This window comes from Phyllobates terribilis, unplaced genomic scaffold, assembly GCF_046119375.1.
Source record: "Phyllobates terribilis strain yellow unplaced genomic scaffold, ASM4611937v1 Scaffold_13__5_contigs__length_258822181, whole genome shotgun sequence".
In the NCBI taxonomy this organism is placed as follows: Eukaryota; Metazoa; Chordata; class Amphibia; order Anura; family Dendrobatidae; genus Phyllobates; species Phyllobates terribilis.
In genome coordinates this window covers 134,729,330-134,744,712 of record NW_027362773.1, presented here as the reverse complement: position 1 = coordinate 134,744,712, position 15,383 = coordinate 134,729,330, and the positions used below count along the sequence as shown (strand labels likewise).

At 41.5% G+C, this 15,383-nt stretch overlaps 1 protein-coding gene across 3 annotated transcripts in view; it reads right to left on the bottom strand.

Moving 5' to 3' along the window:
• Positions 1-15,383, bottom strand: part of LOC141174071 (uncharacterized) — a 239,689-nt gene that overhangs the window by 13,628 nt on the left and 210,678 nt on the right. For all 3 annotated transcript variants that reach the window (XM_073658712.1, XM_073658710.1, XM_073658711.1), the window contains 4 exons: positions 8,660-8,700; positions 7,081-7,197; positions 3,537-3,623; positions 1,602-1,688 (listed from right to left, as the gene is read on the bottom strand). In XM_073658712.1, coding sequence (XP_073514813.1) covers positions 1,602-1,688; positions 3,537-3,623; positions 7,081-7,197; positions 8,660-8,700 — 332 coding nt within the window. The remainder of the gene's footprint in view (positions 1-1,601; positions 1,689-3,536; positions 3,624-7,080; positions 7,198-8,659; positions 8,701-15,383) is intronic.

The window sequence follows — 15,383 nt, the reverse complement described above, 5'->3', positions numbered from 1 at the left end:
TTTGTATACTAAGCAGTTCCTCTGACGCAGGAGTCCGCAATACATGCTGCCGGCCAATCAGAGGCCAGCAGCTGATGTCGGCGTGCACGTGACTGGGGGCGCATGCCAGTGACGTCATGTGCTCCTGTCGCTTGCACGCTCAAGTCAGCTGCCGGCTTCAGAAGAGTAAGCCGTGCGGTGGGGGAGCGGGGGGAAGGTGAGTAGAATCATTTTTTTTATGCATTAAATAACAGCGGCAGAATGAGGAACATATACCAGGATGGGCGATATCTGTATACCAGTAAGGGGCTCAGGATAAGAGACATATAGCAGAATGGGGCCTAGGATAAAGGACATATGTGCCAGGATGGGGCCCAGGATAAGGGACATGTATACCAGGATTGGGCCCAGGATAAGGGACATATATACCAGGAAGGAGGATATATATACCAGGATGGGGCCCAGGATTAGGGACATATATACCAGGATGAGGAACATATATACCAGGATGGGGCCCAGGATTAGGGACATATATACCCGGATGGGGAACATATACACCAGGATAAGGAACATTTATACCAGAATGGGTAAAATATATACCAGGATTAGGAAAATATATACCAGGACGGGTCCAGGATGGGCAACATATACCGTATACCAGGATGGGCAGAGGATGGGAAACATTTATATCAGGATAGGAAACATATGTGACAGACAGGATGGGGACCAGGATGGAGAAAATATACATACCAGGATGAGACAAAAATGAGGGACATATATACCAGGATAGGGGAAATATATACTAGGATGGGCCCAAGATGGGGGACATATATACCAAGAAAGAACCCAGGATGGGGGATATTTCTACATAATGGGAGAGGGGGGCAACTCATATGTACTTATAGGATTAAGAACACCACAAGGGTCCATATATCTGACCAACATGCAAGGGCGGATGGGACGGGTGGGTGTTGGGGGATGTCAGGTCCAAATTGTGCACTGGGGACCATCGTTCTCTAGGTACGCCACTGGTCGGCTCCCTCCTGTGAGCTATGGGAACCCGAACCCTGGTGAGAGCTATTTGCAGTTTCTGAGTGGCTTGCTCTGTGGGTTAAATGACCTTTTTTGGCTACCGATGCGACCGCTATCCTGCTCACTCAGCCTGAAGAATACTCTAAAACATCTGACTGCGGTGATTTTACCATAAATATGTGTTCACCTGCTTGCAAACAAATTTAATAGGGATCTCTTTGGGATAAAAGAAACTGACTCTTTTTGATGAGCAGAGCAAAATTATCCAGCTTACCAAAAAAATACCCATCACTACATTTTTTAGTGATATAACTGCTCTCACTTTCTCTGTGCCTCTCACGGGAGATCGATGCTCTCTAACAACATACAATGAATAGCAGATTAAGAGAAAGGGAGATATCTAGGGGTGGTCACATAATCCTCATCCTCACTCAGCAATCTAGCAAATGTCCCTAGTCCCCCTCTGCTTTGAAATGCCCCTGCCTAGGGAGTGTTTCATGGTATGGAGCCTCATTATTTACTGAAAAAGGTACAACATACAGTATATTATAATAATCACTTGATATCTAGTCACAGTATTGCCACCATACCTTGATCATCACAGTGTTATTTATGGCACAAACATCCTGCGAACAATTATGACAACATTCTTCTGGTAAATTATTATCCGACGGACCCTGAAGGAGGAAAAAAGATGGATGTTTAAAAGTAAATACTGAAATGATTCTTCTGATTTCAAAATCCGAAATCCTTTGCAATGTACAGTAATATAACAGAATGTTGGCAGAAAAGTAATATGTTCTGTAATCTAACCTAATACTTTAAATTTGCAATGTTATGATACTCTTATTCTCACTTTGTATAATTGGTGTACAAAAAAGTGGAACAAATGCCTGCTAAGTGGGCAGAAATTATGTTTGCCAGTTTCTTTGGCAACGCATACTTTTCATGTACATCGCATTAGGCTTTATTACAGTCTCTTGAGTGTTCATAAACCAATATTCAGTGCAAAATGCTAAAATATAATTAAAAATAAAAAAATAACAATGTAACGAGGTAGACTGCTGTTGTCGCCTTTCTTTCCCAGAAGACACCAGTCGCGTTATTGTGATGTAATATAAACAATGTAATACATTAGATATGTTAGTAATGTTGGTAATATGTGTAGGTTAACCGTAGGAACAGATAAAATTAATGTTTGGGACTACCCTGAGCGGGAAGGGGTTGGTTATAGGGAATGTTACTGTTTCCTGTTGGAAAGACAGATAGGGCCTGTAGTGGATAGTAAGCGAACCAAAAGGTCCAAGGTTAGCAGTGCCTCATCCTGGGGTAACCCTAAGGGAGAGGAGACAGAAGAGAAGGGATAGCGAGATCCGGATGACCAGTGACAAAGAGACAGAATGGTCTTCTGGAAACAGGTCCTAGGAGAGGAAGCCTAGCCACGAGACCCTGAGTTCGTAACGCTGGAAGGTAACAGGCCTAAACAGGACTGAGTACTAGTAAGGGTCCAGAGCATGGGGAGTTCTAGGGCACCAGCAGTGGAAAAAAGGACGTGGAACAGCAGAACAAGTAGAAGACACTCGTTGGTCAGGACTGTAGTGTTAAAGCTGGGTTATGGGGAAGTAGGGAGAAACAGTGGACATAGAGAGCCCTGGAGTAAACTACTATGGAAGAAAACTGTGTGGAAAATGCTTCAAGTTGTAAAGGAAAAGTTCATAAGAATTTGTACCCTCCATCCCTTATATATAACCCTTTTCAAGTTGCCCATTAGTAAAGAGTTTATTTTTGAATGCTGGTCTCCCTCACTGAACTGTGAAACACCTGGTCCTGGCAAACCTGCAGCAATGGTTACATGTGGCCTGCCCAAGCATAATGCCCACACAGCAAAAGTCCACACACCCAGCCAGGACCTCCACTTTCATATAACGTGCGAGTGCCTCGCTCATGGCTGCCACCCTTACGCCATGTAATAGCAACAGGGTTGTGAATGCAAATATGCAAAAATCCTCAAAAATGTGATGCAAAGTCCATTCAAAAATAAAAAAAAAGCTAAGTTCATATTTTTTTTTCATAGGACATTGTACAATGTATATACTTTATTAAAATATGTTTGAGTGTTTGGCAGGTTGCAAATCTAAACAGACACAGAGGGGTTACTGGATCAGCTGCTCATCTTCAGTTGACTTTTGTGCAAAGAATGGAAAAAAAACAACTTTTCTTGTATTTGCTTTTTATTTGATAATCAGATCTTCTGTATTCAAGATCATGATTTCATACAGCACAATCTAGTAATGCAACACAACCTATAAAAGGAAAGCTCTACTAACACCATACTACAAGTGTTGTGCTGCCGTTCTCCACCACTGGGTTTATCAAATAAATCTATTGTAAGCAATTAATAATGCCAGGTTATATACATACACATGCACAGAAGAAAGAAGCAAAATACATTATGGAAATGATCATGCTTCTGTATATCTTGGGTCTGACTGATATCTAAGCCCACAAGTTCAGATATATGGTACCTTCATTATTTCAGATAGTTCAAGGAGACAGGAAGCCTGTACACACTTTCCGCAGCATTGTCCAGGTTCCGGTTTGTATGTAAATCCCTTAAAATAAAAGTAAAAAAATGTTTAAAAAAAATAAACATTTTCAAATACAAGAATGATATCACAATTTGCATTATTTGGTTCCTTAGTATCTTCATTCATCATATGAACATCTCATGCAATTCACAGCCCTGGTATCACTATCAACTTTACTGTTTCTTCCACTTAGACCAGACTAATCTCCCCTTGCTTTAGTGTAATTAAGCATATTGGACACATTTTACTTTTATGCTAGATTTCTAAAATAGAAGAATGTTTGCCCCAATTTGTGTTCTTAGATCTGACATTCCTTGGAATACAGCGACACAATGGCTCATTAAATTCATTGATGAACAAATAAAGGGTACCTATAATTTCCAAAAATGTTTTATACATTTGAAATTAAAATTTGCTAGTTTTTTAAGGAAATCCAAGGGAAATTCCATTTGCAGGGAACTTATTAGCCGTGAATTGAATGTTACTTATTATGCCCTTTGGTCTTTTCAGAACCTAGAGCATAATAAATGCAAGATGCAAAAACAATAGAAAAAGAAAACTAGTAATCACCTCACTGCTCATCCCTGTGGCCACCCCGCTGCTAACTAGCCTCCATTCGGTCCTCAGGGACGCTTCTTTCAGCATTTGCGTGACTCATATGCTTGTTCTTCATTATAGACTGGGATTTCCTGCTGCAACCCTTCTTCTGGGGTCACTGTACTGTAAGTTCACGGTGTATGTTGTGACATTATGATGTGCAGTGACCTGGAAGTATGGTTGCGGCAGCAAATTCCAACTTATAGTGATGAACAGGCAGTTGAGGCGCACAATGATGGAAAAAAGAAGCCCTGAGGAATGGATGGCAGGTAACAAGCAGCAGGGTGGCCAGAAAAGTGACCAGTGAGTATTAGGTTGTGTTTTGCGGGTAGCGGGTTTCGTCGTCAAAGGACAAATCGGGCCAGACATTCTCAGGAGGAGATGCTGCAGCCGTAGAGACAGGATTTATTGAGAAGTGTATGCCAGCGGCTGCTGTCCGGTTACAAACAGGACACCAGCCGCACCAAGTGAGACCCTGAGTCCAGATTGCGCAGGTCAAGACCCGAGGACCCGATCTGTGCCAGTCAAAACCCAGAGTCCCGACTACACCAGTCAAGACCCGAATACCAGTTCTGCACCAGTCAAGACTCAGAGGCCAGACGATGCTGGTCAAGAGACAGAGCTCAGCCCTCTTTCCCTCAGACCTGGAAGACATCCGATGTCGGTCAAGCACCGAAGATCTGTGAGGAGCTTTTACCTGGAAGAGGACGCATGCGGTGGTGAATGTGAGGCATGAGTGAACCAGGCCGTCACTTCTAGCATGATGTATCGTACAGGGGTTGGCCTGGGCTGGGACAGCGGATAGGGCGGGGGTCAATTGAAGTGAAGGAGGCCCAACGTGCTTTGCTAGACTTTGTCAAGAAGACTTGCGGACTTTCAGGAAAAATTGGAAGTTCCCGCTAGGGCCATTGTTACTGGAGCAGTTTGCACAGTAGCTCCCACGGGAACGAGTATTTTACCCTTGTTAAAGGGACATAAGCATAATCCTCAATAAGCTTTCCTAACATTTAAAGTTAATTTTAAGACTAGTCATTACATGTTGTGTACAGTCATGGCCAAAAGTATTGAGAATGACACCAAAATTATATTTCCACATGATCTGCTGACCTCTGGTTTTTATTAGTGTTTGTCTGATGTTTATATCACATACAGAAATATAATTGCAATCATATTATGAGTACCAATAGGTTATATTGACAGTTAGAATGAGTTAATGCAGCAAGTCAATATTTGCAGTGTTGCCCCTTCTTCTTCAAGACCTCTGTAATTCTCCCTGGCATGCTCTCAATCAACTTTTGGACCAAATCCTGACTGATAGCAGTCCATTCTTGCATAATCAATGCTTGCATTTTGCCAGAATTTGTTGGTTTTTGTTTGTCCACCCATCTCTTGATGATTGACCACAAGTTCTCAATGGGATTAAGATCTGGGGAGTTTCCAGGCCATGGACCCAAAATCTCTATGTTTTGTTCCATGAGCCATTTAGTTATCACCTTTGCTTTATGGCAAGGTGCTCCATCATGCTGGAAAAGGCAATGTTGGGCGCCAAACTGCTCTTGGACGGTTGGGAGAAGTTGCTCTTGGAGGACATTCTGGTACCATTCTTTATTCATGGCTGTGTTTTTAGGCAAGACTGTGAGTGAGCCGATTCCCCTGGCTGAGAAGCAACCCCACACATGAATGGTTTCAGGATGCTTTACAGTTGGCATGAGACAAGACTGGTGGTAGCGCTCACCTCTTCTTCTCCGAATAAGCTGTTTTCCAGATTTCCCAAACAATCGAAAAGGGGATTCATCAGAGAAAATGACTTTGCCCCAGTCCTCAGCAGTCCACTCCCTGTACCTTTTGCAGAATATCAGTCGGTCCCTGATGTTTTTTCTGGAGAGAAGTGGCTTCTTTGCTGCCCTCCTTGAAACCAGCCCTTGCTCAAAGAGTCTCCGCCTCACAGTGCGTGCAGAAGCACTCACACCAGCCTGCTGCCATTCCTGAGCAAGCTCGGCACTGCTGGTAGTCCGATCCCGCAGCTGAAACAGTTTTAAGATACGGTCCTGGCGCTTGCTGGTCTTTCTTGGGCGCCCTGGAGCCTTTTTGACAACAATGGAAGCTCTCTCCTTGAAGTTCTTGATGATGCGATAGATTGTTGACTGAGGTGCAATCTTTGTAGCTGCGATACTCTTCCCTGTTAGGCCATTTTTGTGCAGTGCAATGATGGCTGCACGTGTTTCTTTAGAGATAACCATGGTTAACTGAAGAGAAACAATGATACCAAGAACCAGCCTCCTTTTAAAGTGTCCAGTGATGTCATTCTTACTTAATCATGACTGATTGATCGCCAGCCCTGTCCTCATCAACACCCACACCTGTGTTAATGGATCAATCACTAAAACGATGTTAGCTGCTCCTTTTAAGGCAGGACTGCAATGATGTTGAAATGTGTTTTGGGGGTTAAAGTTCATTTTCTGGGCAAATATTGACTTTGCAAGTACAGTAATTGCTGTTAAGCTGATCACTCTTTGACATTCAGGAGTATATGCAAATTGCCATTACAAAAAATGAAGCAGTAAACTTTGGAAAAATTACTATTTGTCTCATTCTCAATACTTTTGGCCATGACTGTATTGTATAATTTACCTGTGATTTCCCTGTTGCATCTTGTTAACTGTTGTTATAACTATTGCAATTTACAGCTATGTCTGAGGAAATAAATAGCTCATGGATTGTTGCTGCCTTGTGTTCCTCTTCGAGTTGCATCCAATCACCTGCTTTACATTGGTACAGTTTACACTGGTCAACCCAAACTACTCATACAGATGGTCTAAATAGCATTCATTTCCTATCTTCTGAGCATATAAAAATGTTTTATAGTTTTACAGAAATCACTTACCATTGGGCAATGAGTTTGGCACACTTTTGGACTGCATATCACGTTTGCGCCACTGTTTCCCATTGTGCACTTGCATTCTTCACAGCTTTCAGGATTTTTTGCAACAGAGCTTCCTACCTGAAAATAGTGAATTTTAAATTGGTTATTGTGCAAATGTTTTCACTTTAATCAGCCCTCTCTTTACATATTATTGCTATCAAAGATAAAGATTAAAAGTTTTAAAGTTCTAAAGATACCACTACCCCTTAATGGGAATCTGTCAGCAGGATGATACACCCCAAGCTATTTACATGTGCATGTAGCGCTTTCAAAAGCAAGTCCAGCAATACACGGCCAGTCTGTTCCTCCTGAGAAATCAGTAATTGAATTGATATACAAATGTGGCTGGAGAGCTATTTGTAAATCTGAAGCCTTTGTCACTCCAGCTCTATTCCCCATCCAGCACCACCTCCTCCTTCTGCTTGAATGACAGCCCCTGTGCTGTGTGACTTCAGACAAAGGAGCCATCATTCAAGCAGGAGGAGGAGGTGAAGGGTGGAGACAGAGCTGGAGTGACAAAGGCTGCAGCTGCACAACCTTCTTTGCATATTAATACAAATGCTCATTTCTCAGTAATGGAGAAAGTGATTAAGGAATTGAACATGTGAAGGTATTGCTTGTCTTTGAAAGAGCTACATGCAAATATAAGTACTTTGGGTTGTGAAACTCTGCTGACAGATTCTCTTTAAGGTCCAAACCCAGTAGCTCCAGTTTATAACCTGCTAGAAAGTTGAAGAGGACTCTTCTTTTGCATAAAGTTCAAGAAAATTGCTCTGGTTCTCCGAATTGTAAAGCTCTAGTAATCAGATAATCATCCATCCCTAAACATTCCCAAAAGCCTTGGAAATAATAGGCTGGCAATTTAATTCAGTCTCCATACTGTTAGTATATAAACTTATGCTGGATAAGTGATGTTAATACATCGGTATTCCCTTTTGCAACCTTATTAAGAAGCATGGGCAACTAAAGCAATCTTTAAATGTCTACTGCAGACATAACACCCAAATGTAATGGGAGCAAAGCACAGTTGTTGTTTGTTGCAAAGGAGAAACTAAGGAGCAACTGACAATGAGACTGGGCATTTCTTTTATTTTCAAACAACTAATTAGAATAATTGATATTGATTTATCAATATCTCACAAAAAGTGTTCAAAGCATTTTTAAATGGGTTTTCTAAGATATGTAATACTCACCCACTGCAAATCCAGTACTGCCTCTCCATTGTTGCCCACAATCATTGATGACATGCAGCAGCAGTAACATTATGACTAAAGCACACATCACCACTGCAGCCAATCACTAGGTTCATGTTGAGGTAGTTGTCATAAGACTGCTGAGCCCAGTGATTAGCTGTAAGTGTCATATACACAACAGTCAAAACATCATTGCTACAGCCTATCAACAAAGACTCGTGTAGTGGTGGAGAAGCATCATTGGACATGTGGTGGGCAAGTATAGCTAAGTTTGGCATTTATTTATCCTGAAACCCTGTGAAATAATAAAAAAATGTTTTTTAGAAAGAAATGTTTCAGCATCTTACCTCATATTCCGAGCCTTCATAATTACAAACAATCACCAAGTCTGTAGAGGGGGAAAATGCACTACATTATTATATATGAGTTTCAAGAATTCACATATGTTTGTTGAGATATGAAAAAAGAGAAAGTGGTAGAGACAAGTCAAGCCTTTACCTAGGCAGTCTGTTCCTAGTTACTGAGAAAGCAGCATTGGAATGGATATGTAAATGAGGCTGAAGTGCTTTCAGCATGTGAAAGATCTTCCCAACCCCCCTGTCACTACAACACTATTGCCTTCCCAATGCCACCTCCTCCTCTCTGACAAGCAGGAGAAGATGTTGGTGGGTGAGGAATAGAGCTGGAGTGACAGAGGCTTTTACAATCTGAAAGCACTTCAGCCTCATTTTCATATCAATTCAAATGCTAATTTCTAAGTAACAGAGGAACAGAAAGGCCATGAAAATATATTGCTGGACTTGTTTATGAAAGAGCGTTATGGGCCTACATGCTTTTACAACCTATATATATCAGCAATGTTGTGCACATTAAAGAGGTGGTCCACTATGTTGTATAATGCGCAAATCAGTTTACACCTTTCCCTAAGTATTTTTGTAAATATCTTTTGCTGCCATTTGTGCCTGTGAGTGGCGCTATCACTGCTCGCTGAGTCCGCATCACGTGACCCCAGCTGCATCCACCACTGACAGCCGCTGATGTCACGTCAACTTCCAGATTTCCTGGATTCACCCAGGCGTGACCCAGTCGAACGCAATCCCCCTGATTGACTTTGCTGTGGGAGGCATTTCATCGCATGTCATAGCCCAGTATCCAGAGCGCACTTGCGGACAATGAAGGCAGAGGAGAGAGCAGAAGCATGCACTGGATACTGGGCTGTGACATGCGGTGAAACGCCGCCCACAAATATGCACCGCCAAGCAAATGCTACGATTGGCAGAGATTTGGGACTGACTGCTTAGCTAAGTAGCTGAGTAATCACTAAGAACAGGGAACACCTGAAGGAAGCTCAGCACTTCCCAGTCTCACATAGGACGACTGAGCTGTCTATCAAAATACTGACAGCTTAGCACACCCCTGCACTAGATTGGACTGAGCGGTCTATCAAAATACTGACAGCTCAGCTTGCCCCTGTACTAGATTGGATTGAGCTGTCCATCAAAATACTGACAGCTCAGCACGCCCCTGCACTAGATTGGACTGAGCGTCTATCAAAATACTGACAACTCAGCACGCCCCTGCACTAGATTGGACTGAGCTGTCTATCAAAATACTGACAGCTCAGCTTGCCCCTGCACTAGATTGGACTGAGCTGTCTATCAAAATACTGACAGCTCAGCACACCCCAGCACTAGATTGGACTGAGCTGTATATCAAAATACTGACAACTCAGCACGCCCCTGCACTAGATAGGACTGAGCTGTCTATCAAAATAGTGACAGCTCAGCACGCCCCTGCACTAGATTGGATTGAGCGGTCAGTCACTGAGTCCGAGACACACTGAGTGGAGGAATAATAACAATAGCATGCTCCATTGGATGCAGAATGAAGCAATATTTCTGGGAGAGAAAAGCTACATATGGCATGTGTGACACAATAATAATCACCCAGGATATTAAACACCTGACTTTGAAGAAAAAAATTATATATGTGTTCTTCTTCTTCTTTTCTTTTGATTGAACATATCCTGACATGTGAGGCACAAGATTACCAGCTGGATGCATGAGGGTTTCTTTTTCATAGGACAAGTTTTGGTTGTGAATGAGACCAGATTACTGTGTAAAGTACTCAAAAAATGTGATCTAAATCCTGTATGGAGTGAAATCGTCAAAAAATATAATTTTTGATTTTACGACATTCACTGCAAAAATAAAAATTACTAGGTAACTTGTTTGTGAAGGTTTGTGCTATTACTGCTATAGCAAATCTATATACTGTAGTTCTTTTGGTCTTTTAAAGCTTTTAAAAACTGCTTTTTTAAGAAAACATTAATTTATGATCCTTAAAGGGGTATTCTCATCTCCAAGATCCTATCCCAATATGTAGTAGGTGTGATAATAATAATATTAGCAAATTTCTCCAATTAGAAATGTAGTATATTTTTTCTGATTCGCTATGTCTTTTTTCTCATGTGCAGGCATTGCAGAACCTTAGGTATCCATGGTTACGTCCACTGATAAAGTCACAGTTAGTTAGCTAGTTGCTAGTGGTCGTAACCATGGATACCTAAGGTCCTGTGATGCCTGCACATGAGGAAAGAGACATAGCGAATCAAAAATACGACACTACATTTCTAATTGAAGGTATTTGCTAATATTATTATTATTACACCTACTACCTATTGGGATAGGATCTTGGAGATGGGAATGCCCCTTTAACTTTTTTATTTTTCCATAATCTGTAGTTCATTGGGACCATTTTAGGGTAAATATGACATCACTTTTGATGAAAATTTTTGTTGCGGTAAAACAACCAACAAAATGCCAATTCTGTAGTTTTGAAAGAATGGATGCTGCCATATCACATATGCTTATTTATATTATTTTTATAATGGGGAAAAAGGGGTAAATTTGAACTTTTAAGGTATTTTTAATATTTTTAAAAATGTTTTTGACTACTGTGTACATTTATTTTAGAACGTCAAACACCTTGATCCTGTGATCTATTGCTTGCATGTAGAATAAATTGCAATGATTTATAATACTTTATGAAGCATGTGGCTATATGGCATATGCAGATTGCTCTTATCATTGAAGTTAATGTCAGGTCCCAGCTGTATAACACATACATTACCCACTGGGTATGAGGCTCAGCTTCATACAGCACCATCCAACATGTGATATATTATTATGCCACTGGTTGAGTACAACACAGTAATTTCTGAATTTCAGATAAACACCCATAACAGGAATGTTTAAATTTACATGAAGTTTCCACACCTAAATCTGAAGAATATAGACTCAATCCACAGCAATACTTATTAATTCATTTATTTTATGTCTTATTTATTCTGGAAGAAAATGTGGAAGAAATTATGCCTGCACCAAGGATTTTTATTCGATCAGTATTTTCTCAGGAGTGGGAGCCAAAACCAGGTGAGGAACAATCAGAGAAAAGGTATAATAGAAACAAGTCACCAATTCTGCATTTATCACCCACTCCTGGTTTTGGCTCCCACTCCTGAGAAAAAATACTGACCGAATACTGATAGTGGAGCCGTGGTCTAATATTTAGGCACTCTGTCTGTCTTCCTTACTGAAAGTGAGGCTACCAGGAGGGACTGAACTTTATTCCTCCTGGGAGCCACCAGCTTTGAGTCATGAAGGTGGTGCCTAGAGGAGCTTCGGTTACTGCTCCCAGCACTTTGAGCGGCGGCTGCAAGCACTCAATGAGATTTGAATGAGATTGCTCTTACACACTGTAACACTGGTTGTCAATCAAAGTGATGAGTTTGATTGCAGCGTCTAAACACAGTTTAGTGAGCGATGACTGAAGCCACTTCATGTATATCTCCGTTACTGAAAGCTGGCAGAGCAGTTACAATCATCGCTAACTATACTGTCAGCACAGGTTGTAATGACGCCCAACTTTTTGATTACCTTGCTCTGAAATGCATCTGTTCATAGCCAGACGTCATTTAAGTCCGGAGGTGTGCTTATAGCCATCGCTCACAGTAAGCAGTGACTGAAGCCGCTCTGCGAATGCCTCTATGACTGAAAGCCGGCAGTTACTGGTAGGAGCAAAGTTCATTTTCTCCCAGTAGCCCCACTTTCAGTAAGGGCGGACAGCATTGTAACACTTATAACCTGCAGATTAATTCAAAACCTGCAGGTAAATAGCATTAGCTGAGCTGACAGGTTCCTTTTAAAAAAGACCTGTCATAAAATCAAAAGTTAACATTGTTTGTTTTCATATTATTCCCACTACTCGCATGAGTATTTCATTGCTTTTTTTGACCACTGACCACCAATGTACAAAGTTTCATAATCTGCTAGAGGTCACAGCTGCAGGGCTTTATGGGGAAGCCTGCACGGCAGCAACAAATGATACTAGCCTGCCGAACAGTGCTTTGGCAGCTTGGGAAATGGTATTGGGCAAGTCCTCTTTTTCCTTTTGTTCAAATTCACTTGTAACTGCAATATTCAGGAAACTCAACTCATATGCGATCCTCCACAGATCAATCTGATCATCTCTACCAACCAATTCAGACTGTAAGATGAACCCCTATTTAACGCATTCAATTTTTTTTTCACTATTTTCCTCCTGAAAAACTGGGGTGCGTCTTATGGTCTGGTGCATCTTATAGTCTGAAAAATACAGTATATAAAAATGACCTCTTACTTTTCAAACTATTTTACCCCTGAAGACCTGTGTAATTAAATTTTGGATATTAGATGACTTTTAACCAGATAGACTAGGACCTATCTTCTACTACCTCCTTCTACTACCTGAAAATCTACTGTCAACAGCACTTCCACAAACCATTTAGACTATTTGTTGAGTTTTTGCAGCAGATTTTTCTGAAACAAAATCCAGATTGTTTTCAGGAAAAATGCTATGTAAAATACATGTGTGTTTTACTTGTTTTTGAAGCGTTTTTACATGCGCTTTTCCCCTTCATTTGAAAGCGTAAAAAAACGCTACAGAAATGCGAAAGGAATTGACATGCTTCAGGTTTGATAAAATGCTTTGATGTTTCAAATCTGCAAGGAAATGTTAAGCAGCACATTCATGAGATTTCAGAAATACAATTCACTTTGCAAGTATTGTAAAACACTGCATTTTTTCTGCAGCAAAAACACGAGGAATAAATGTGTGAAAAGGCACAGTGTGAACAAATTCTCAGAATATATTATCACTTTCATCACTTACATTAATATCAGCTGCAAGGTGTTTTCTTGGTGGGGAGAAAGTTATCAATGTGAACGTTCGTTTCGTCAGATGCTTTTATATTGGTCAAGTGAGGGCGTTCTATTATACAGTTATGTGTCCCCCTGTTTCCATGCATATTTTTACCATCTTGGAATATCAAACATGACTATGATTAGAGATGAGCGGATCATTTTCAATTCAAACTTGCCAACTTCGTTGAATATTCCCAAACATTTAGATTTGCAGCAAATTGCATAACTAAAAAGATTCTAATTGACTAGACAATATGTGTATAACAATGTGAATTCCCCTGAGTGTCTATCAGTAGCGTAACTACTAGGGTGCAGAGGGGCCGGTTTCCTCAGGCCCCGTGCAGATATGGGCCCACCAGGAGCTACGCTACCCTTAACTGTATCGGCATACGCAACATCCTGCATTGGCTAAGAGTGGTAGTGCACGGACATCAACGCATTGGACTCGTCAGGATCCTGGATTAGGTGAATATATGATGTTTTATATTTTACTTAAAACTTTTGGTGTTACTGTGGGGGCATCAAACAGTGTTGGGCACCTTCATACAGTGGGGATGGGGGCTCTGATACAGTTTAGGGGCTACTGTGGGGTGTTCTCAAAGTGTCAGAACCTTTATACAATGTGGGAGCTAATGTGGGTTCATCATACAGTTTAAGGGCTTGTTTGGGGGTCATCATATAGTGTAGGAACTATTGTGAAGACCCTCATACAGTATTGGGGCAAATGTTGGGGCCTTTAAAGTTTAGGGACTATTGTAGGGTACCCTCATTCAGTATGGAGACTAATGTGGAGGCTAATATACAGTTTGTGGAATAATGTGGGGGACATCATATAGTGTGGGGACTATTCTGAGGGCCTTCAAACAGAATGGGAGCTAATGTGGGGGCCCTTAAAGTGGGGACTACTGTGAAGGCCATCATAAAGCGTGGGGACTACTGTGGGGGTCATCATAAAGTGTTGGGATTACAGAGGGGGCCATCATACAGTTTGGGGGCCATTAGACAGTGTGAGGACTACCGTGAGGGGCATTGAACTCTGTTTTCGGGGAGCAGTAAGGACATTATACGATGTATAAGAGAGCAGTGAGGACATCATACCATGTGTAAGGGAACTGTGAGGCCATCATTCTGTATATAGGGGAGCTGTGGGTCCATCATGCTATGTATATGGGAGCTGTGGGCCCATCATACTGTGTATAGGGGAGCTGTGCACCCATCATTCTGTGTATAGGGGAGCTGTGGACCCATAATACTGTGTATAGTGAAACTGTGGGCCCATCATACTGTGTATAGGGGAGCTGTGAACCCATTATACTGCATACAGGGGAGCTGTGGGGGCATTATACTGCATATATGAGAGCTGTGGGGGCATTACAGTGTGTATAGGAGAGCTGTGGGCCCATAATACTCTGTATAGGAAGCTGTAGGGCATTATAACTTGTACACGGGATCTGTAGGGGCATTACACTGTATATAGGGAGCAGAGGGGGGATTATACTGTGTATGGGAAGCTGGGGGGGCATTATACTGTGTATACGGCAGCAGTGGGGGCATCATACTGTGTATAGGGGAGATGTACCTTGGGGGACTCAGAGGACATTATTAAATGTTAAGTGGTGACTTAAGCATTATTGTTATAGTGGCACTCAGAGTATTGTGACTGTTAAAGGTGCACATGGGGCATTATTACATTCTAGAGGCACAATGTGAATACTGTTTTCTAAGACACTTGCACAGGGCATTCATATTTTCTAGGGGGCATTTTTACCATCTAGAGGGTATTTTACTATCGAAGGGGCACAGTGGTGGGTATTATTATATGGGCCAG